Raw genomic sequence first — 23,030 nt, 5'->3', positions numbered from 1 at the left:
GCTTTTTACTCTATGTAATAATTTTATTACCCCAAACGTTAAAGTCTAACCCTAAACATAACCCCAGCCTTAAATCTAACCCTAGCCTGAAGCTCTCAGCCCATCCCTAAACCTTGCCTTGTCCTCAACCCTGGATAGGGCTCAGAAAAGAGTAAAAAGTCAATATGAATGCAGCTCTCAGTAATGGACGGAGACATCAATTAATTGTTTTCATTTTTGAGCAGATGAGATTGGAGAATTGTGGCCGTCCGCTGCTCTGAGGAGAGGACTTTCTCCTTCTACCGGTCATTGGTCCATTGGTTATTCTCGTTGGTGTAGTTCATGCTCTCACGCATGCCATAATGGATAGCCTGACATTCATTCCTGTCCTACCATCACTTACATCTGTGCTTGCAGGTAAACTATCTTACTATACGAACCCAAATACCTATTATTTCGTTCTCTGTGTATGTGACATCTGTGAACAATGTAAATATTCCCCTGAAGAAGCCACAGGTTGTTAGCAAAACGAATGGAGCTTGTGGCCTCTCCCTTTCTCCTCTTCGCTTATTTTGGTAGCACCATTAGGTCTCATGCCTACATGTGATCTGGTTTCTATGCCACTTTTAGACCTTACACTCTATATGTGATCTTCTGCCTCATTACCGCCATTATTGATATTTCATCAATTATCCCTGTGTTATGGCCGCTGCTCCCTCCGATGCTGTCTCTACTTACCTCTCCAGGTGTCGTGCTGTCATCGTTCCCATTGCGGTCATTCCTCCTGTTGTCTCCGCTCCTGGGTCCACTGTCTCACTTCCTCCTCGCCCCTCTGCTCGTCTCGCCGCCGTCTCTGCTGCTGCAGTCTCTGCCGCCGCTGTCCCCGGGGGTTCTGCTATGCTTTCTTCCTTCCAGCACCACGCTGATCCTCCGTCCTCTCATTCTGCCATCTGCCACTAGGGAACTTCAGCGTGGTGCTCCTGTCCATTGATTCTTCCAGCCTGTTTCTGCTCCATGCAAGCCCCATAGGTCGCAGGCGTGCACTATTCTCTCCTATTGATGAGCTGTTAGAGCAGCTAGCTAAAGCATCGTACCTCACCCTCATGGACCTGAGTAGGGGATACTGGCAGATACCCCTGACCAGAAAAGCTCAGGAGAGGTCTGCCTTTAGAACGCCATTCGGGCTGTTTGAGTTTCTGGTGATGCCCTTTGGTATGAAGAATGCCCCTGCGACCTTCCAGAGGTTGGTCAATCACTTATTGGAAGGATGTGATGGTTTTGCCGTTGCTTATCTTGATGATATAGCCATCTTTAGTGATTCTTGGGAGGAACACCTCGTACATCTCTCTCAGGTGTTGCAAAAGCTTAAAACTGCAGGTCTTACTGTTAAGCCAGGGAAGTGTCAGGTAGTCATGCGGGAAGTACAATACCTGGGACACACGGTGGGGGGAGGACTGCTAAAACCTGAGCCAGGGAAGGTAGAAGCCATTACAGCCTGGGCCACCCCACGAACCAAGAAGCAGGTACTGTCCTTCCTGGGTACGGCTGGCTACTATAGGAGGTTTGTACCAAACTACAGTGCTCTGGCCAAACCGTTAACTGATCTGACCAGGCAGAGACTTCCGAAAATTGTCTCCTGGAGTCCTCAGTGTGAGGAATAATTTTCTGCCCTAAAGTCGGCATTGGTTAGTTCACCCGTCCTGTAGGCCCCAGATTACGCTCACCGGTTTGTAGTGCAGACAGATGCCAGCACCTATGGGCTAGGTGCAGTTCTCAGCCAGGTGAACCAACAAGGAGAGGAACAACCAATTCTGTACCTAAGCAGGAAACTCCTGCCCAGAGAAGTGGCTTATGCCACCATTGAAAAAGAATGTTTGGCAATTGTGTGGGCTCTGCGGAAGCTGCAACCATACCTCTATGGGCGCAACTTCACCGTGATCACAGATCATAACCCACTGAGCTGGCTCAACAGAATAGTTGGGGACAATGGGAAATTGCTTAGATGGGTTTGATACTTCAGCAATATGATTTCACAATTCAGCACAAGAAGGGAGTTGATCATGGCAATGCCGATGGCATGTCTCACCAAGATGGGGCAGAACCAGATACGTGCTTGGGAGGGGTGTGTGGTGAAATGTGTGTATATATATATATATATATATATATATATATATATATGTGTGTGTAGGGACATATGTCTAGGGTTATATGTGTGACTAGGTGTTAATAGGGAGTGGACTTCCTTGGGACTAGTAGAAATTCTGTCGCCATATCCCACCAGGAGGTCTGGCTAAGGCCAAGAACAGAGGAACACTTGACACCTCTGAGGTCTTGGAGGGGAGATACTAAATTGCGGCCTGAGGTAATCCATCCCTGAGAACCTCTCCACTAGAGAAAATAATATATTCATTGGGGGCGCGGCCGTGGCCCAATCAAACAGGCAGCAGTTATGATATTGGCCTGAGGGGCCGGTCTAGAAACCTGACCTCAGACCAAAGTTATAAATTTAGGCTGCAGACAGAGAATTGTGTTCACATGATGGGGGCAGCCTGAGAAGCTGGTGTGATCCAATCTACATTCTTCCTTCCCTCAGGGAGCAGAAAGCAACTACCAATTAGATAATTTCTGTAAGTTTTCTCCTGTTTATTTTGACACTGTTTTGCATAAGTTGTATGTCTTTTTATTATCATATTTTTATACCTTTTTCTTATTGTAAGCATTGAACTTTTTGCTATTAAAGTATAAAACTTTAACAAGTTGAACCTTGAATGTTCTAAAGAATCCATAGCCTAAAGGTGTGTGAGCCTTATGAGTGATAGACATATTTTTATTAGTATTATTGTTAGTTCCGGGACTCATCGCTCGTGTGTTCGATGAGTGGTGGCAGCGTGTATGAGCGGGTGTGTGGTCTGGGTCTGTGTGTGATTTATGCTCCCATTACAGCCTAGGACAGAGGTTGAATGCTGGACTGAGTGTGGGGAGATAGATTAACCCTTGCAGGCACAACCCCAAGTCACATGTGAGAGCAGGCACGTGACATATAAGTGACACCATGGAGAAGGGATCCGTGACAGTGGTGTTATGCGATATGTATGTGGTAGTAATAATCTGGCACTATATGGCGGTGCTATGTGATATGTATGTGATAATAATAATCTAGCACTATATGGTGTTGCTATGTGATATGTATGTGGTAGAAATAATCTAGCACTATATGGCCGTGCTATATGAGATGTATGTGGTAGTAATAATCTAGCACTATATGGTGGTGCTATGTGAGATGTATGTGACAGTAATAATCTGGCGGTATTATTTGATATGCACTTGTTAGTGTTAATCAGGCATCATGTGTCCTTATTCTGTGGGATGAACATATCAGGAACATTTTGGCGATATTTTGCAGGCTGTATCACAATTTCGGTATAACGTTTATTGTGGCAGCTACTTTGTTTGCTTTCCATATTATAACATCACATGCAGAACAGGATCCTATAAAAGAGGATCAGACTGAGCCCGGGCTCCGTGGATGCACCTGAGGGCCCTAACAATAGTCATTTGGTCACACATACTGTAGCTATGGTGGAATGTGAGCTTGTAAGCTCCGGCAGTACCACCGCCAGTGGCGTTACATTGCCACCCGCTCTCCATGATGACTCTTTCTTCTTCAGTCTTTCTTCATGAGGATTTCTTCGTTTTCCAGAGGTCAGTGAGGAAACACACCAGGAGCACAGAGAACAGGACACACACCGCCCCGTGCGTGAAGACGTGCGGAGCCGACTGCTCCCAAAGAAATTCTACAGGAGAGAAATTCAGGAGAACGTAAGACCAAAAATATCACCGGTGGAACCAGAGCCCTTCACCCAACCTAGACTGACCACCACCATCTGCCCTGCTCCATCCCCCAATCAGACCCTAAGGACGCAAGTACCAGTGACCGTGCTCCATACACCAGCACCGTCTGTATTTGTTGGCAGATATGCAACAGATACAGACTTATTTGTGTGCAGGAGAAGTTTACACTTTTCTGACAGTAGATGGCGATGTTGTTACTGTTATATGTGTAGCTGAATGTAATGCATATACTTGTTGTACTTTGGTTTCACTTTCTCTCTGGTGAAAGATCCTTCAAACTTCCTGTTATGCTGCATTAAGAAGCTGATGCATGTACTTCATGTTCTGTGTAGATAAAAGTTGAATTACCCCATATAATCTACTCTCACAAGTTTCTTCTTTGAACAAACTATGCAGCAGTATCCACCGTCAGCGCAGATGTCAATGACACCAACACACTAGGCAGCATCTGAACTGGAGGGCGATGCCTCCTCCTGCTTGCTGGTGTGGTTGTAGCTGGCCTCATGGCCTGTAAGCATTATGTATCCAGGTTAGGTGTTGCTTGCCGGCCAATGATTGAGTTAGTCAGAAGGACTAATGGCAGGACAAGATTCAGCTCCCAATGAGGCTGGACTGGGCCATAGTTAATGTCCCACATACTGTAAACAGCTTCCTGATGCCAGTTATTGTGTTTACTGGCCCCGATGCCCCCTGTTGTGAATTCTGTGGCTGAATTCACTCCTGTGGTCACAAGTGGTACTGCAGCTTCTGGGCTTCCTTCCTCAGGTGTTCTGGTGAGCTCATTAGCTGCTTCGTTACTTAACTCCACCTGATGCTGCTATCCTTGCTCCTAGTCAATGTTCCAGTGTTGGATCTGAGCTTCTCCTGATTGTTCCTTTGTCCTGCTGCTCTGTATAGCTAAGTGCTTTTTTGCTATTTTGTTGTTTTTTTTCTGTCCAGCTTGTCTTTTGTTTTGCTGGAAGCTCTGAGACGCAAAGGGTGTACCGCCGTGCCGTTAGTCCGGCACGGTGGGTCTTTTTGCCCCCTTTGCGTGGTTTTTGCTTTAGGGTTTTTTGTAGACTGCAAAGTTCGCTTTACTGTCCTCGCTCTGTCTAAGATTATCGGGCCCCACTTTGCTGAATCTATTTCATCCCTACGTTTTGTCTTTTCATCTTACTCACAGTCATTATATGTAGGGGGCTGCCTTTTCCTTTGGGGTATTTCTCTGGGGGCAAGTCAGGCCTATTTTTCTGTCTTCAGGCTAGCTAGTTTCTTAGGTTGTGCCGAGTTGCCTAGGTAGTTGTTAGGCGCAATCCACAGCCACTATTAGTTGTGTTTAGGATAGGATCAGGTGTGTGGTCTACAGAGTTTCCACGTCTCAGAGCTCGTTTCTTGTTTTTTGGGTATTTGTCAGATCACTGTGTGCGCTCTGATCGCTAGGCAAACTGTGTCTCTGGATTGCCTTCATAACACCTTTCATTAGCAGACATAACAGCCCCCAGAGCGGCTCGTCTCCCACCACTCTGCTGTGTGACCCGTCGGATGCACATTTAGAATTGACTCTGGACTATTTAGCCCCGTTTACTGCCTGCTGATTTTGCTGTTGGTTCCGTTCTTCTGGTCTTGACCCCGGTTGTTCTCCTGACTGACAAACAATTCCAGGTCTGGTGATTTGGTGATGTCAGAAATGTCTACAAGGTTCAATACCTTTAGAAATGTTGTCTTTTATATGTGAATCCTCCTTCTCGGAAATGGTCTTGGGAATCCCTTGATGATGAAAAGATAAACTACTAATTGATTGACTAATTGGGGACATTATACTGTGTGTGGGGGAATGTACTGTGGGGACATCATACTGTGTGGGGGAATGTACTGTGGGGACATCATACTGTGTGTGGGGGAATGTACTGTGGAGACATCATACTGTGTGTGTGAGGAATGTACTGTGGGGACATTATACTATGTGTGGGGGAATATACTGTGGGACATCATACTGTGTGTGGGGGAATGTACTGTGGGGACATCATACTATGTGTGGGGGAATGTACTGTGGGGACATCATACTGTGTGTGGGGGAATGTACTGTGGGGACATTATACTATGTGTGGGGGAATGTACTGTGGGGACATCATACTGTGTGGGGGGAATGTACTGTGGGGACATCATACTGTGTGTGGGGAATGTACTGTGGGGACATCATACTGTGTGGGGGAATGTACTGTGGGGACATCATACTGTGTGTGGGGGAATGTACTGTGGGGACATCATACTGTGTGGGGGAATGTACTGTGGGGACATCATACTGTGTGTGGGGGAATGTACTGTGGGGACATTATACTGTGTGTGTGAGGAATGTACTGTGAGGACATCATACTGTGTGTGGGGAATGTACTGTGGGGACATCATACTGTGTGGGGGAATGTACTGTGGGGACATCATACTGTGTGTGGGGGGAATGTACTGTGGGGACATCATACTGTGTGTGGGGGGAATGTACTGTGGGGACATCATACTGTCCATGAGGCAATGTAGTGTGGGGACATCATACTGTGTGTGGAGGAATATACTGTGGGGACATCATATGTACTGTGTGTGGGGGAATGTATTTGGGAACATCATACTGTGTGGGGGGAATGTACTGTGGGGACATCATACTGTGTCTGGGGGGAATGTACTGTGGGGACATCATACTGTGTCTGGGGGGAATGTACTGTGGGGACATCATACTGTGTCTGGGGGGAATGTACTGTGGGGCCATCATACTGTGTGTGGGGGAATGTACTGTGGGGACATCATACTGTGTCTGGGGGGAATGTACTGTGGGGACATCATACTGTGTCTGGGGGAATGTACTGTGGGGACATCATACTGTGTCTGGGGGAATATACTGTGGGGACATCATACCGTGTGTGGGGGAATGTACCGTGGGGATATCATACTGTGTCTGGGAGAAATATGTGGGGGAATTTAATATGAGGACCTCATTACACCCTACACTACATGCACAACCCGCTCATAACATGCTACGCTACACATACACCCCACTCATTACACCCTACAACCCACTCATTACACTGTACACTGCATGTACACCCCACTTATTACATCATACACCCCGCTCATTGCACCGAACACCACACATACACTGCTCATTACACCGTACATTACACGTACACCCCACTCATTACATCCTACACTACATGCTCATCCCACTCATTACACCGTACACTACACATACACTCTGCACATTACATCCTACATTACAGGTACACCTGCTTATTACACTGTACACTACACATACACCGCACTCATTCAGCTGTACACTACATGTACACCCCACTTAATACAGCCTACACTACACCCCACTCATTACAGCGTACGCTACATGTACACCCTGCTCAGTTCACCCTACACTTCACACACACCCGCTCATTACACCGTACACTACACGTACACCCGCTCATTACACCGTACACTACATGTACACCCGCTCATTACACCGTACACTACACGTACAACCGCTCGTTATACTGTACACTACATGTACACCCGCTCATTACACCGTACATTACACGTACACCCGCTCGTTACACCGTACACTACACGTACACCCGCTCGTTACACTGTACACTACACGTACACCCGCTCGTTACACCGTACACTACACGTACACCCGCTCGTTACACCGTACACTACACGTACACCCGCTCGTTACACCGTACACTACACGTACACCCGCTCGTTACACCGTACACTACACGTACACCCGCTCGTTACACCGTACACTACACGTACACCCGCTCGTTACACCGTACACTACACGTACACCCGCTCAGTACACCGTACAGTACATGTATAGTTGCTCATTACAAGTCTCTCTTACCTTGTACATACAGAGCATAATTATGTGAAAATATGATTTGTCCTCCAGAGTTGTACATGGCGACGGTATAGTTCCCGCTGCTGTTTCGGGTGACATTAATCAGGGTCAGATGTCCGTCCAGGGAGACATTATAGCTACAGATCCTCCGGAAGTTATGTTCTGTCATCTCACAGCCTTTACTCCTGGTGATCAGGGCTGATTCTGAGGGTCCTGTGTATATCCAGATAAACTGATCACACTTCATGGGGTCTTCATCTCTGGTCAAGTTATATCTCATAGGTAGGAGAACATCGGAGTCCGGACGGGCGTATATAACTGTATGGGTCCCCGCCTCGGGGTCTAGTCCTGCAAGAAATGAAATATTCAGTGAGAGAATTATCTTACTTTACAGGAAATTAACTGCCAAAATCGCAGTTGGAAGGAGTCACGCTGAACCTACCACGCTGCTATCTTTTTGTCACAAACAGCCCTCTGCTGCACCCTATCGTCAGGAGAATGAAGCCATTGACGGCGATTAACAGAGGAGACTGTAGGCTGTTCCCACTGATTATTAGAGAACTAACAGTGAGAGTATGGTATTCACACTTCTGATTACAGGGCATGGAATATATATACAGTGGGGCAAAAAAGTATTTGGTCAGTCAGCAATAGTGCAAGTTCCACCACTTAAAAAGATGAGAGGCGTCTGTAATTTACATCATAGGTAGACCTCAACTATGGGAGACAAACTGAGAAAAAAAAATCCAGAAAATCACATTGTCTGTTTTTTTATCATTTTATTTGCATATTATGGTGGAAAATAAGTATTTGGTCAGAAACAAACAATCAAGATTTCTGGCTCTCACAGACCTGTAACTTCTTCTTTAAGAGTCTCCTCTTTCCTCCACTCATTACCTGTAGTAATGGCACCTGTTTAAACTTGTTATCAGTATAAAAAGACACCTGTGCATACCCTCAAACAGTCTGACTCCAAACTCCACTATGGTGAAGACCAAAGAGCTGTCAAAGGACACCAGAAACAAAATTGTAGCCCTGCACCAGGCTGGGAAGACTGAATCTGCAATAGGCAACCAGCTTGGAGTGAAGAAATCAACAGTGGGAGCAATAATTAGAAAATGGAAGACATACAAGACCACTGATAATCTCCCTCGATCTGGGGCTCCACGCAAAATCCCACCCCGTGGGGTCAGAATGATCACAAGAACGGTGAGCAAAAATCCCAGAACCAAGCGGGGGGACCTAGTGAATGAACTGCAGAGAGCTGGGACCAATGTAACAAGGCCTACCATAAGTAACACACTACGCCACCATGGACTCAGATCCTGCAGTGCCAGACGTGTCCCACTGCTTAAGCCAGTACATGTCTGGGCCCGTCTGAAGTTTGCTAGAGAGCATTTGGATGATCCAGAGGAGTTTTGGGAGAATGTCCTATGGTCTGATGAAACCAAACTGGAACTGTTTGGTAGAAACACAACTTGTCGTGTTTGGAGGAAAAAGAATACTGAGTTGCATCCATCAAACACCATACCTACTGTAAAGCATGGTGGTGGAAACATCATGCTTTGGGGCTGTTTCTCTGCAAAGGGGCCAGGACGACTGATCCGGGTACATGAAAGAATGAATGGGGCCATGTATCATGAGATTTTGAGTGCAAACCTCCTTCCATCAGCAAGGGCATTGAAGATGAAACGTGGCTGGGTCTTTCAACATGACAATGATCCAAAGCACACCGCCAGGGCAACGAAGGAGTGGCTTCGTAAGAAGCATTTCAAGGTCCTGGAGTGGTGTAGCCAGTCTCCAGATCTCAACCCTATAGAAAACCTTTGGAGGGAGTTGAAAGTCCGTGTTGCCAAGCGAAAAGCCAAAAACATCACTGCTCTAGAGGAGATCTGCATGGAGGAATGGGCCAACATACCATCAACAGTGTGTGGCAACCTTGTGAAGACTTACAGAAAACGTTTGACCTCTGTCATTGCCAACAAAGGATATATTACAAAGTATTGAGATGAAATTTTGTTTCTGACCAAATACTTATTTTCCACCATAATATGCAAATAAAATGATTAAAAAAACAGACAATGTGATTTTCTGGATTTTTTTTTCTCAGTTTGTCTCCCATAGTTGAGGTCTACCTATGATGTAAATTACAGACGCCTCTCATCTTTTTAAGTGGTGGAACTTGCACTATTGCTGACTGACTAAATACTTTTTTGCCCCACTGTATATATACATATATATATATAAATATATATATATATATATATATATATATATATACAGTATATAGGCTCACTGTCAACTCCACACTAAACCAAAAACTACTCACTGACACCACCAACCATTTATACAGGCTGATTGTTTGCCGTTTCAGGTAGCATATGGCTTTGAGGTACGGTTTACAGAACAAAAGGAACAGAACTATTACATTTTATATTTAATCCAGAAAGAGTAACAGTGTTTATAAAAGTATACAAAATATTTTACAAAGGGAACAAAACAATATAGCATATTCAGTTGCATAAAATAAACAGGATTAACAAAAGACTTACTAACTGCTGATCATACAGATGACTCAGTTTAGCAAATGGAAGCAATCCGATTGAAAGCGCCCGTACACGTGGATCAAGCCGACACTGATATCTCTTCCTTAACATTGAACACAGATCACAATTCACCTTGTCCTTTTATCATCCCCTAAGTTACACCCGGACCACTAACCTTGATGACTCATAACAGGGCTGGTCATGGAATGTGGCTCCAGTTTCAGAAAATTATGATATTCCCAAATTTCATAATATAATAATAATAATAATAATTTTTATTTATTTATTTTAATAATATACTTTCCCCTGATGATTACAATACAGTAGTTTGATATCATCACCATATTTTTATCTGGATTTTACCTTTTCAGAAATAGGAAACATGGCATGGGTGTTGTCAGCTATCTGGCCATTTTTTGATTTGGGGCTTATAGACAGGTGTCACAGTTATGAAAAAAATAAGAATATTCTTCTATTATTTCTGAAGGTGAAAATGTATGTCCCATCAATATCTAATCAATATCTTAGAAAGAGCAGAGCAATGTCAGCAAGGAAAGAAAGGTGTGCGTGACGTCTCGTATTGCTAATGAAACGTCCATGAAGTCAGTAAACTTCTTTTTACTGAAGATTCGAATAACATATTTTGAACACCTGGTCGCGGCCAGCTGAATACAGCGGCATCATGGGTCTGGAGAGGAAAGTGACACAAGTCCACACACCCAGCGAGGACCCCCATTTTCAAGTATTGTTTCAGGACGTGGAAGAAGAGTACCTCGCCCATGCCACGTTACACATACAGTTGTGTAGACCCTCAAATATACCGAAATTCATACTCTGAGAAACATGCACTCACATATACACACCTGCCATCAGCTTTGTGCCACAGAAATCTGGATTCATCTCATCAGGCCATGTTTCTCCAGTGCTCAATGACCCAATTTTTGAGTGTTTTACCATTTTAAATTGTTTTTCCTTTTCCATCCATGCTAAGGGACAACAACTTGTGTGTTCAGACATGTTAGCATAAGTTTGCTAAATTATACAGTGGTTGTTTATCAGAACTATTCTTCCATGCCTCCTCTGATCCTTTCATCAGGTCTATTCTTCACCTACTCCTCCTGGCCGACTCTTTCTGTCCATAGTATCCTGCTTCTTCAGATTTCCTTGATCACACAATCCTTGGAACATTCTTGAAACTTCTGGATAAGAAAGCTGATGTGTTGTATCTGTTTCCATGTCTACTGTAACATATTTGAGTCCTGCCCGAGTTGTTCAGCAACAGCTTCACACTGATGACCAGTCGTTGTGTAAAGTCACTCTGTATATGAGTGTTTGTGTCTGTATGTACGACCCTCATCTCCCTTCCCTACACTTTGTCTCACACCCCTTGAGAAAGCTGAGAGTGAAACGCACGTCGGGGTTGGGGCGGTGCTCCGGCTTGTATTTTGTTTCTACATCTCAGCTGGGTGCGCTCCTTCTCGTGATTTATTCATGGATTATTCATTCTCGCTCTTCCTCTTTATTGAGCATTACTTATCATTATGATCTCACCACTCACTGATTAGGTTCTTGTACATGATCCATTGTTCTTTAGCCTGATTTATGGTTGATTGGCTCTTGTCATTATTTTACGGTTTTCTCTCCTGTGTTTTATGTTTTTTGTGTTTTAGTTGATTTTCATTGTGTCCAATCTTTTCTCTAATAAAGCCGCTCCTTGTGCTCCTCATTGGGGCGCTGCTCCACATCTTTGAGATTTCTCCTATTCTAATGTGGTTTCACATGGACAATGATGAACAGAAAACTGATCTTTGGGTTTTCTAGTTCTCCCCGGGGTCAGGATTTAATTTCCATAACATGAAGCTCTAAGTATGTAAGAGCAAGTCCTCAATGAGGTGTCCTCTGACGCCATGCTTGTCTGGTGCCCACCTGTTCCACCAATGCATGGCTGTAGACTGGACTATTCCTGGCCAGGAGTCCTGATGGCGGCAGCACAAGATGGCAGAGACATGTCTGTACACTCATGTGTAGGCATCAGCAGGAGCTTTTTATTCGTAGCAAACACAAAAGAAAACTAATCCACTGTGTCAAGGAACAGAACAAGACACTGAGGTCCTCATTAAAGGGGTTGTCCCAGACTCACATATCGATGACCTGTCTGCAGGCTGACATTGCTGGAGGTAGACACCAGGCAGCACCACCGGCCAGCGGATTTCTGCTCCAGCAGTGGCCAAATACAAGCAATGGACATTGTTTAACCCCTTCATGACCCAGCCTATTTTGACCTTAAAGACCTTGCCGTTTTTTGCAATTCTGACCAGTGTCCCTTTATGAGGTAATAACTCAGGAACGCTTCAACGGATCCTAGCGGTTCTGAGATCATTTTTTCGTGACATATTGGGCTTCATGTTAGTGGTAAATTTAGGTCAATAAATTCTGCATTTATTTGTGATAAAAATGGAAATTTGGCGAAAATTTTGAAAATTTCGCAATTTTCACATTTTGAATTTTTATTCTGTTAAACCAGAGAGATATGTGACACAAAATAGTTAATAAATAACATTTCCCACACGTTTACTTAACATCAGCACAATTTTGGAAACAAAATTTTTTTTTGTTAGGAAGGTATAAGGGTTAAAATTTGACCAGCGATTTGTCATTTTTACAACGAAATTTACAAAACCATTTTTTTTAGGGACCACCTCACATTTTAAGTCAGTTTGAGGGGTCTATATGGCTGAAAATACCCAAAAGTGACACCATTCTAAAAACTGCACCCCTCAAGGTACTCAAAACCACATTCAAGAAGTTTATTAACCCTTCAGGTGCTTCACAGCAGCAGAAGCAACATGGAAGGAAAAAATGAACATTTAACTTTTTAGTCACAAAAATTATCTTTCAGCAACAATTTTTTTATTTTCCCAATGGTAAAAGGAGAAACTGAGCCACGAAAGTTGTTGTCCAATTTGTCCTGAGTACGCTGATACCTCATATGTGGGGGTAAACCACTGTTTGGGCGCACGGCAGGGCTTGGAAGGGAAGGAGCGCCATTTGACTTTTTGAATCAAAAATTGGCTCCACTCTTTAGCGGACACCATGTCACGTTTGGAGAGCCCCCGTGTGCCTAAAAATTGGAGCTCCCCCACAAGTGACCCCATTTTGGAAACTAGATGCCCCAAGGAACTTATCTAGATGCATAGTGAGCACTTTGAACCCCCAGGTGCTTCACAAATTGATCCGTAAAAATGAAAAAGTACTTTTTTTTCACAAAAAAATTCTTTTAGCCTCAATTTTTTCATTTTCACATGGGCAACAGGATAAAATGGATCCTAAAATGTGTTGGGCAATTTCTCCTGAGTACACCGATACCTCACATGTGGGGGTAAACCACTGTTTGGGCACATGGTAAGGCTCGGAAGGGAAGGAGCGCCATTTGACTTTTTGAATGAAAAATTATTTCCATTGTTAGCGGACACCATGTCGCGTTTGGATAGCTCCTGTGTGCCTAAACATTGGCGCTCCCCCACAAATGACCCCATTTTGGAAACTAGACGCCCCAAGGAACTTATCTAGATACCTAGTGAGCACTTTAAACCCTCAGGTGCTTCACAAATTGATCTGTAAAAATGAAAAAGTACTTTTTTTTCACAAAAAAATTCTTTTTGCCTCAATTTTTTCATTTTCACATGGGCATTAGGATAAAATGGATCATAAAATTTGTTGGGCAATTTCTCCCGAGTACGCCGATACCTCATATGTGGGGGTAAACCACTGTTTGGGCACTCGGCAGGGCTCGGAAGGGAAGGCGCGCCATTTGACTTTTTGAATGGAAAATTAGGTCCAATTGTTAGCGGACACCATGTCGTGTTTGGAGAGCCCCTGTGTGCCTAAACATTGGAGCTCCCCCACAAGTGACCCCATTTTGGAAACTAGACCCCCCAAGGAACTTATCTAGATGCATATTGAGCACTTTAAACCCCCAGGTGCTTCACAGAAGTTTATAACGCAGAGCCATGAAAATAAAAAATAATTTTTCTTTCCTCAAAAATGATTTTTTAGCCTGGAATTTCCTATTTTGCCAAGGATAATAGGAGAAATTGGACCCCAAATATTGTTGTCCAGTTTGTCCTGAGTACGCTGATACCCCATATGTGGGGGTAAACCACTGTTTGGGCGCACGGCAGGGCTCGGAAGGGATGGCACGCCATTTGGCTTTTTAAATGGAAAATTAGCTCCAATCATTAGCGGACACCATGTCGCGTTTGGAGAGCCCCTGATGTGCCTAAACATTGGAGATCCCCCAGAAGTGACCCCATTTTGGAAACTAGACCCCCAAAGGAACTAATCTAGATGTGTGGTGAGGACTTTGAACCCCCAAGTGCTTCACAGAAGTTTATAACGCAGAGCCATGAAAATAAAAAAAAAATTATTTTCTCAAAAATGATCTTTTAGCCTGCAATTTTTTATTTTCCCAAGGGTAACAGGAGAAATTTGACCCCAAAAGTTGTTGTCCAGTTTCTCCTGAGTACGCTGACACCCCATGTGTGGGGGTAAACCACTGTTTGGGCACACGTCGGGGCTCAGAAGGGAAGTAGTGACTTTTGAAATGCAGACTTTGATGGAATGGTCTGCGGGCGTCACATTGCGTTTGCAGAGCCCCTGGTGTGGCTAAACAGTAGAAACCCCCCACAAATGACCCCATTTTAGAAACTAGACCCCCCAAGGAACTTATCTAGATATGTGGTGAGCACTTTGAACCCCCAAGTGCTTCACAGACGTTTACAACGCAGAGCCGTGAAAATAAAAAATCATTTTTCTTTCCTCAAAAATTATGTTTTAGCAAGCATTTTTTTAGATTCACAAGGGTAACAGGAGAAATTGGACCCCAGTAATTGTTGCGCAGTTTGTCCTGAGTATGCTGGTACCCCATATGTGGGGGTAAACCACTGTTTGGGCTTACGTCAGGGCTCGGAAGTGAGGGAGCACCATTTGACTTTTTGAATACGAGATTGGCTGGAATCAATGGTGGCGCCATGTTGCGTTTGGAGACCCCTGATGTGCCTAAACAGTGGTAACCCCTCAATTCTAACTACAACACTAACCCCCCCACACCCCTAACCCTAATCCCAACTGTAGCCATAACCCTAATCACAACCCTAACCACAACCCTAATTCCAACCCTAACCCTAAGGCTATGTGCCCACGTTGCAGATTCGTGTGAGATATTTCCGCACCATTTTTGAAAAATCCGCGGGTAAAAGGCACTGCGTTTTACCTGCGGATTTTCCGCAGATTTCCAGTGTTTTTTGTGCGGATTTCACCTGCGGATTCCTATTGAGGAACAGGTGTAAAACGCTGCGGAATCCGCACAAAGAATTGACATGCTGCGGAAAATACAACGCAGCGTTCCCGCGCGGTATTTTCCGCACCATGGGCACAGCGGATTTGGTTTTTCATATGTTTACATGGTACTGTAAACCTGATGGAACACTGCTGCGGATCCGCAGCCAAATCCGCACCGTGTGCACATAGCCTAATTCTAAAGGTATGTGCACATGCTGCAGGAAACGCTGCGGATCCGCAGCAGTTTCCCATGAGTTTACAGTTCAATGTAAACCTACGGGAAACAAAAATCGCTGTACACATGCTGCGGAAAAACTGCACGGAAACGCAGGGGTTTACATTCCGCAGCATGTTGCTTCTTTCTGTGGATTCCACAGCGGTTTTACAACTGCTCCAATAGAAAATCGCAATTGTAAAACCGCAGTGAAATGCGCAGAAAAAAACGCGGTAAATCCGCTATAAATCCGCAGCGGTTTAGCACTGCGGATTTATCAAATCCGCAGCGGAAAAATCCGCAGAGGACCAGAATACGTGTGCACATACCGAAACCCTACCCCTAGCCCTAACCCTAGCCGTGACCCTACCCCTAACCCTACCCCTAACCCTGACCCTACCCCTAACCCTACCCCTAACCCTACCCCTAGCCCTAACCCTACCCCTAACCCTACCCCTAACCCTAACCCTAACCCTACCCCTAGCCCTAACCCTACCCCTAACCCTACCCCTAACCCTAACCCTATACTAACATTAGTGGAAAAAAAAAATTTCTTTATTTTTTTATTGTCCCTACCTATGGGGGTGACAAAGGGGGGGGTAATTTATTATTTTTTTTATTTTGATCACTGAGATATAATCTATCTCAGTGATCAAAATGCACTTTGGAACGAATCTGCCGGCCGGCAGATTCGGCGGGCGCACTGCGCATGCGCCCGCCATTTTGGAAGATGGCGGCGCCCAGGGAGAAGACGGACGGGACCCCGGCAGGATCGGTAAGTATGATGGGGTGGGGGGGGGGACCACGGGGGGTGGGATCGGAGCACGGGGGGGGGAAATCGGAGCGCGGCAGGCGTGGAACGGAGCACGGGGGGCGTGGAACGGAGCACGGGGGGGCTGGAACGGAGCACGGGGGGGTGGAACGGAGCACGGGGGGTGGATCGGAGTGCAGGGGGGGTGATTGGAGCACGGGGGGGTGATTGGAGCACGGGGGGAGCGGACAAGAGCACGGGGGGGAGCGGAGCACTGGACGGAGGGGAGCCGGAGCAGTGTACCGGCCAGATCGGGGGGCTGGGGGGGCGTTCGGTGGGGTGGGTGGGGGCACATTAGTATTTCCAGCCATGGCCGATGATATTGCAGCATCGGCCATGGCTGGATTGTAACATTTCACCATTTTTTTTAGGTGAAATATTACAAATCGCTCTGATTGGCAGTTTCACTTTCAACAGCCAATCAGAGCGATCGTAGCCACGAGGGGGTGAAGCCACCCCCCCTGGGCTAAACTACCACTCCCCCTGTCCCTGCAGATCGGGTGAAATGGGAGTTAACCCTTTCACCGGATCTGCAGGGACGCGATCTTTCCATGACGCCACATATGCGTCATGGGTCGGATTGGCACCGACTTTCATGACGCCTACGTGGCGTCATGGGTTGGGAAGGGGTTAATGGCTTTCCTGAGTGCCGCAGTCTATCTTCATGTGAATGAGGTGTGAGTTGATGTACTCGGCCACTGTCAGAGCAGATATCAGCTTATCTCTGAAGGGGCCATGCGTTAGGTTATCAATATGTCAGTTGTGGACATCCCCTTTAAGGATCTTTGGATCCATGTACCATGCTCTGCCCCATCAGACCCTGCAGCATGAGGGGGAAACAAGTGATCAGCTACACAAGGACCTTCCTTTAGAGCAGATCTGTCGCCAGATTTCACTATATCAACTGCGCACTTTATAGGTAGAGCTCTGAGGACTTCTCTGAGGACTTGTTCACACGCTGAATTTTTTTTTTTGCGTTTTTTTACCCGTTCAATAGAATGTATCAAAACTGCATCAGCAACATTTAAAAAGATATATTATATTCAATGTTCTCCTCTATTTTGCTGCCAACATTCAATTTTTCATGTGGAAAAAAGTCAGCCAAAAAGCACTGTGTGAACATATCCTTGGACCTGATGAGACTGGTAATCATCTTCTGAAAATTCAAGTCGGAAAGGCTATAAAATCCTCGTAAAAGGTTTCCAGATGGAAATATAAATAAGCATTTTGTGAATTTCCATCTTGATATCAGGAGTATCAGCCATTCAGAAGAGAATTTTCACAGTAAGTAGACGAGTCTCATCAGGCCTAACAACTATCTAATAGCCTGGGGTCCTGAGCTATGTTCTACAGCCAGCATCTAACTATAAAAGCAGAGGAATTGTGAGTCACGTTCTTCATAGGGGCGCGCTCCACTCCATGCACCTATTGGCTCCCTGCAACTTGATCCTGTGGAGCTGATGGTTGCCATGCCAGCCTGAAGCTGCCATCCCTGTCACATGGATACTTGTGTCAGCCATTGGCTCCACTTCATATAGATCGTGATCGTCTCTATATCCTGCGGCATTAAAGTGCATAGAACAAGTGACCAGATGAGCAGCGGTCAAAGGGCCCGAAAGAACCTAAAAAGTTGTTCTGTTTTCGCCATCAAATTTGTTACCTACGATTATCTGTTTGCATAATTTTCTGGTTTCTCAGTTTTCTAGTATAGTTATTGATATATTCATACCTTTATTTATCTGTAGTGCTTTGGCTCCCTCTAGCGGTCAGAGTCATGTTCACAGTTCTATTTTTCTGTTTTTGTATTTTCCATGTCTGATTCTCCTCCCCCCTTGCAATGCATTATGGTAGCTCAGCCTCCATCTCCCTCCATTTTCTCTTCACTTCCTTCAGTTTGCTTTCCAGGAAAGACGCTTGTACTTCATCCCCCTTGCGATTGCATTGCCGGTATGTGTCAGGATTCCCCTGACCGCTGGCCCCAATTGTCACGATTCGGGGTGACTTTAGGCCAACAGACAACTATCACATGTGCAGGGGGGCTTATCTTAGTTATCCCTCCACTGCTAGCAATGTGATGAGAAAACACACACAAGGCTATTGACCTCTTAGTTTACAGCAGGGGCTTATTCTAGGTATCCCACTGCTTTCAATATACCACAAACTGCAGGGATTTATGTATATCCCGCTTACAGTTCCACTTAACACTTGCAGCTCTCTGGCGCCCCCCTTTACTCTCAGGTCAGATTAGGTACTGCACCCTGGGTAATTAGTCGCCAGAAAGGCTGCCTGCTATGTACTGGCTATTGGGCACGCTGCAGAGACGCGATAACTACTCCCACTCAGGCAGGAACAATAATTATCAACGCCGCAGTCGCTACAGCATCACTCAACAGTCAGCACACTCTCGCTGCCACCAGCTTCGATTAAACGGGTCCGAAGCTAACCCAACACAACAGTAACAGTAGCGTATTTCCCTTCAGAAGACTTAGGGTACGGTTTAGAACAGGAGAACTAACTAATATTAAATATTATATCCCATAAAAATTAGGCAGTGCTTTATCAAAAATATTTTATAAAGATGTTACAAATGAGACAATTGCAAATATGTACACGGGTAATTATAACATAAAGGGAATAAAGGAGAAAAGATAACACTCACATGTTCAAAGCATGACAGGCAACCAGGCTAGGGCAGTTTTCCATACGTCCCAGTTCATGGGATGTGCTCAGCTCTTCCAGGAGAAAAAGGACAAGAACAAAGAGCTGGGGATCTGGGCAGACAGTTATAGCTAAGCCTGTAACATCCCAGAAAGGGGTTGGATCACCTCGTCCCTCCTACCTCTTCAGATAACTCATTTTATCCTAATCTATATCTACTTTCGATAACTCCGCTACAAAACATGTCATAGTCATACCAAACCCATCATTCATCTCGGGTTAACGTGGGCATTCTAATTATATCAAATATGTCCTATCTGGGATACATATTTACAGAGAAAACCCTACTTATTTACCAGATGGAGTTAGAAGCTAGTGCTTATAGGGGCCGATAGATCTGCCGAAGCAGGTCAGCAATAGGTACTTTTTATCTTCCTATCCTAAATTGTTGGCCCAATATCTTGCTATAACAGAACAAAGAGCCGCATGTCTTATCAAACCAGTTACAACTGGAGGGTGCTTTGGGCTGCCACATTGTGATAGACCTTCCTGGCTTGGGGGAGGGGTAGAGCATTGGAAGAAAGCTCCATTCACACCTTGAAACAAAGAGAGCCAGAAAGAGAAGGGGGGGTCACAGCGACCATGTGTTTCTCAGCACCATGGTTATGAGTGCAGAATTCCCTCAGCTATGGTGCTAAAAGGCAGAGAAACTACTACATTTGATATTCCATACCATCTCATGACAGTATGTCTTTATGTTTTCTCTAGATGTTCCTGCTCTATATTAGCCTAGCCTAGCCAGTTGTACTCCTAGTTCAGTTACTAGCTTTCTAAATGTTATGCATAATGTACATCACGTGTAGTATGTATTTCTTCTATACCATGCACTGATTCTATGTATATCATTGTTTACAGTTTCACCGCATCAATATACCACTACGTTTAATAAAGCACAGACTCAACCACAGTCTCCTTATTGGACTCCGGTATAGCGGTTTAGCTGCCTGTATAGCTACGTGAGCCTGCCTTATTTAGTGAGGACAGAACAAAAGTAAAGTAAAAACTGACTGTTTGCCTTTATAGAAATGTTTTAATCCTCCCTCCCCCGGTTTCCTCTTTAAAAGGAATAAAACATAAACATTTCTGCAATTAGCGCATCTCTAACTGTCTGATCTATTGGTTACAGTGAAAAAGATAAAAATCATGAGAAAAAATGCAATAAGGAGCAATTGACAAACACAAACGATAAGAATAGGAATGTCACCTCACTACGTAAGAAGCAAGTCGTCACGCAGCTCCATGGACGGAGCAATGCAAATGTTACCAGTCCTGGACAAGGGACGCATAAACAACATTTGTTTTGTTTTTTAGTGCAGTGCCCCAGGGTCCTGGTCGTTGCAGTAATATCATTCTCCTCTAGGGGGGAGTGATGTTACGTCTGAAGGCAATAAAGGAGATCACTTTATCAGGCATCACATCCACACAACACACTTCACACTCCAGTCCACCAGAGGGAGCTATGCTCCTATTTATTAGGGCACTTCTCACAATTAGGTAAAACTGGTGGTCTGGATAGGAAGTTAGAAGCTGGCTGGGCTTCACCCGGTGAGCTGCTATCTGAGCTCCGCTCAGGTAGTTGGTCCCCGATAGGGGTGGGATCCTGTCAGAGGCCTAGACAGAGGGACACGGAGCTGCGACTGCCTACCGATGCAGCAGCATCCTAAGAAAGAGACACGAACAGCGAATTGTATTGTAGAGGGTGAGAAACTAAGTCATAGCAAAAGTAAAGGAAACCAGAAGGAGTTTTGCCCTGCACAGACTGCCTCCTTCTCAGGCGCAGGGTCCGGTAGCCGGAACACCGAATAATAATAATAATAATTCCAAATGTTTTTACCTGATTCATTAATTGCGACTTTTAAAAATGACTGAAAATTTGATGCAATTCCGCTCAAGTTCCCCTGGTGTCATTTTTGAGTACATGGAGAAAGCCCATTTTTGAATTTATGCCAAAAACTGCAATTAATATCACAAAACTAAAAGGGAAAGTAAGGTAAAAAAAAAACACAAATGATGAATTGTGGACCGAAGAGACATCGGCCGTGGACTCACCCAGGACCTGGAAGATGAAGGTGTCCTCTGAGTTCTTCTCTCGTCTCACGTTGTAGGTGGTGACCTTGTACAGTCCGGCGTCGTCCAGCTTCACATCGTACAGCTGTAGGCTGCCATTGCTGGACAGCGAGCAGCGCGGTTTTGTCTCGTTGTTACAGCCTCGTCGGTCACAATATTCACCCACTTTGGCCAGTTGTCGGAGAAATTCACCCGGAGGCCTGAACGTCCAGATGATCTGGTTACACAGAGTGCCGCCCGTGTACTGGAGCCTCGTGTACTGGGGAAGGACAAGCGTCTCCCGGCTGGCGGCAAACACATGGTGGACGAGGGCTGGAAAAGAAGGGCGCACATATCAGTACTAGACAAATCGCAGCTGATCATAACCCACAGTGAGGGCTGAGACTACAGAAATAAGGGGGACGGAGCGCAGCTCTGGAGGGATGGGAACGACTGCAGCGTCCTCCTGGTCTTCAGAGGAGATATGTGGTGGTTTACTGGTGTGGAAACAAAACTCCCCTAGTTTGTCTTACATCATATTTTCACAACATTTTGCACCTTTTCACGCCTCTCAACACTTTTTGATTGAGTGCAGACTGGTGGTCGGAGGTAACGATAATGGCGCCGTCCCCACCCAAATTTCTGGGGAAATGAGATAGAAATGAGAGCAGTAAACTATGTGTCTTCTGTGCAGGAACAGATCCCAGGTTTTGTTGGTGGAGGGTCCTAAAATCCTCCAAATTTATTAAGAAGTCGGCGTCTCCTTATAAATTTGTCGCAGTTTGCCCCAGCGTTTAATGTCCCGTCTCCAGTGTATGGTACCCACATCTTGTAATACTAAGGCATCAGCACAGGCATCCATTGTCCCCATGACAACTCCTCCTGGCAGGGTACTCCACTCTCGCTGCTCTCATAGTGAAGAATACTGGTCCATGTCGGTTATTGGACCTTGGTTTAGCTAGATGTTTAGGACATCCCCTAGATCAGGGGTGGGGAACCTCAGGCTCCAGGGCCATTTACCGCCCTCAATAACTTTTATCAGGCCCCCGAGCAGATTTTAAGGGGCCGCATTCTTGGGCAGGGAGGTGTATTTTGATTGCAACCAGCTCATTAATTTCTTCTTGCTCTGTACACACGCACGCAGTGTTCGCTCCTGAACATTGAAGGGCATGCAATGAAAGATTACGTCCTGAAACCAAGTGCCAGAGTCAGGATGTACTTTGTGGGCGGCGTTTGTACGGCCCCCGAAGGATGGGATAAATATCCAAATGGCCCTTGGCAGAAAAAAGATTCCCCATCCCTGCCCTAGATTATGGGAGTGATGCCTTCTTTATTCTAAGCTCCATCCTCCTAGTTTTGACCGTTTTTTCTTGGCACTTTTGATGCACCCCATTATTTGCCTTGGCAGCAGCTGCCTGGGAGCTAATTTACCTTTTACCTTCGTCAGTTCAGTGTTTGACATCATAGACGTCTTCTCTGCCCGAACATCTCACCCCCTCAGACACCAACGTCAGTGGAGTGACCAACAGCCTTCAGTGCATCCTCAGCTGTAACGACATCCTGCCATCACACCCCAAATATAACACCCTTAGACCTACTATCATACGTCTGTGGGGGGAGACATACAGATCATTTCCATAGAATGATCTAGAGCAAAAGCTTCAG

At 45.3% G+C, this 23,030-nt stretch overlaps 1 protein-coding gene across 1 annotated transcript in view; it reads right to left on the bottom strand.

Annotated features, from left to right (window-relative positions):
• Nucleotides 1-3,388: 3,388 nt before the first annotated feature.
• LOC138672444 (uncharacterized) overlaps nt 3,389-23,030 on the bottom strand; it is a 158,907-nt gene continuing 139,265 nt past the window's right edge. The window contains exon 8 of the mRNA XM_069760416.1: nt 3,389-3,773. Within this exon, the coding sequence (XP_069616517.1) occupies nt 3,655-3,773 (119 nt within the window). The 3' untranslated portion in view covers nt 3,389-3,654. The remainder of the gene's footprint in view (nt 3,774-23,030) is intronic.

The sequence above is a fragment of the Ranitomeya imitator genome, chromosome 3 (assembly GCF_032444005.1).
Source record: "Ranitomeya imitator isolate aRanImi1 chromosome 3, aRanImi1.pri, whole genome shotgun sequence".
Classification (NCBI taxonomy): Eukaryota; Metazoa; Chordata; class Amphibia; order Anura; family Dendrobatidae; genus Ranitomeya; species Ranitomeya imitator.
This window is presented reverse-complemented; position numbering and strand designations above follow the sequence as displayed.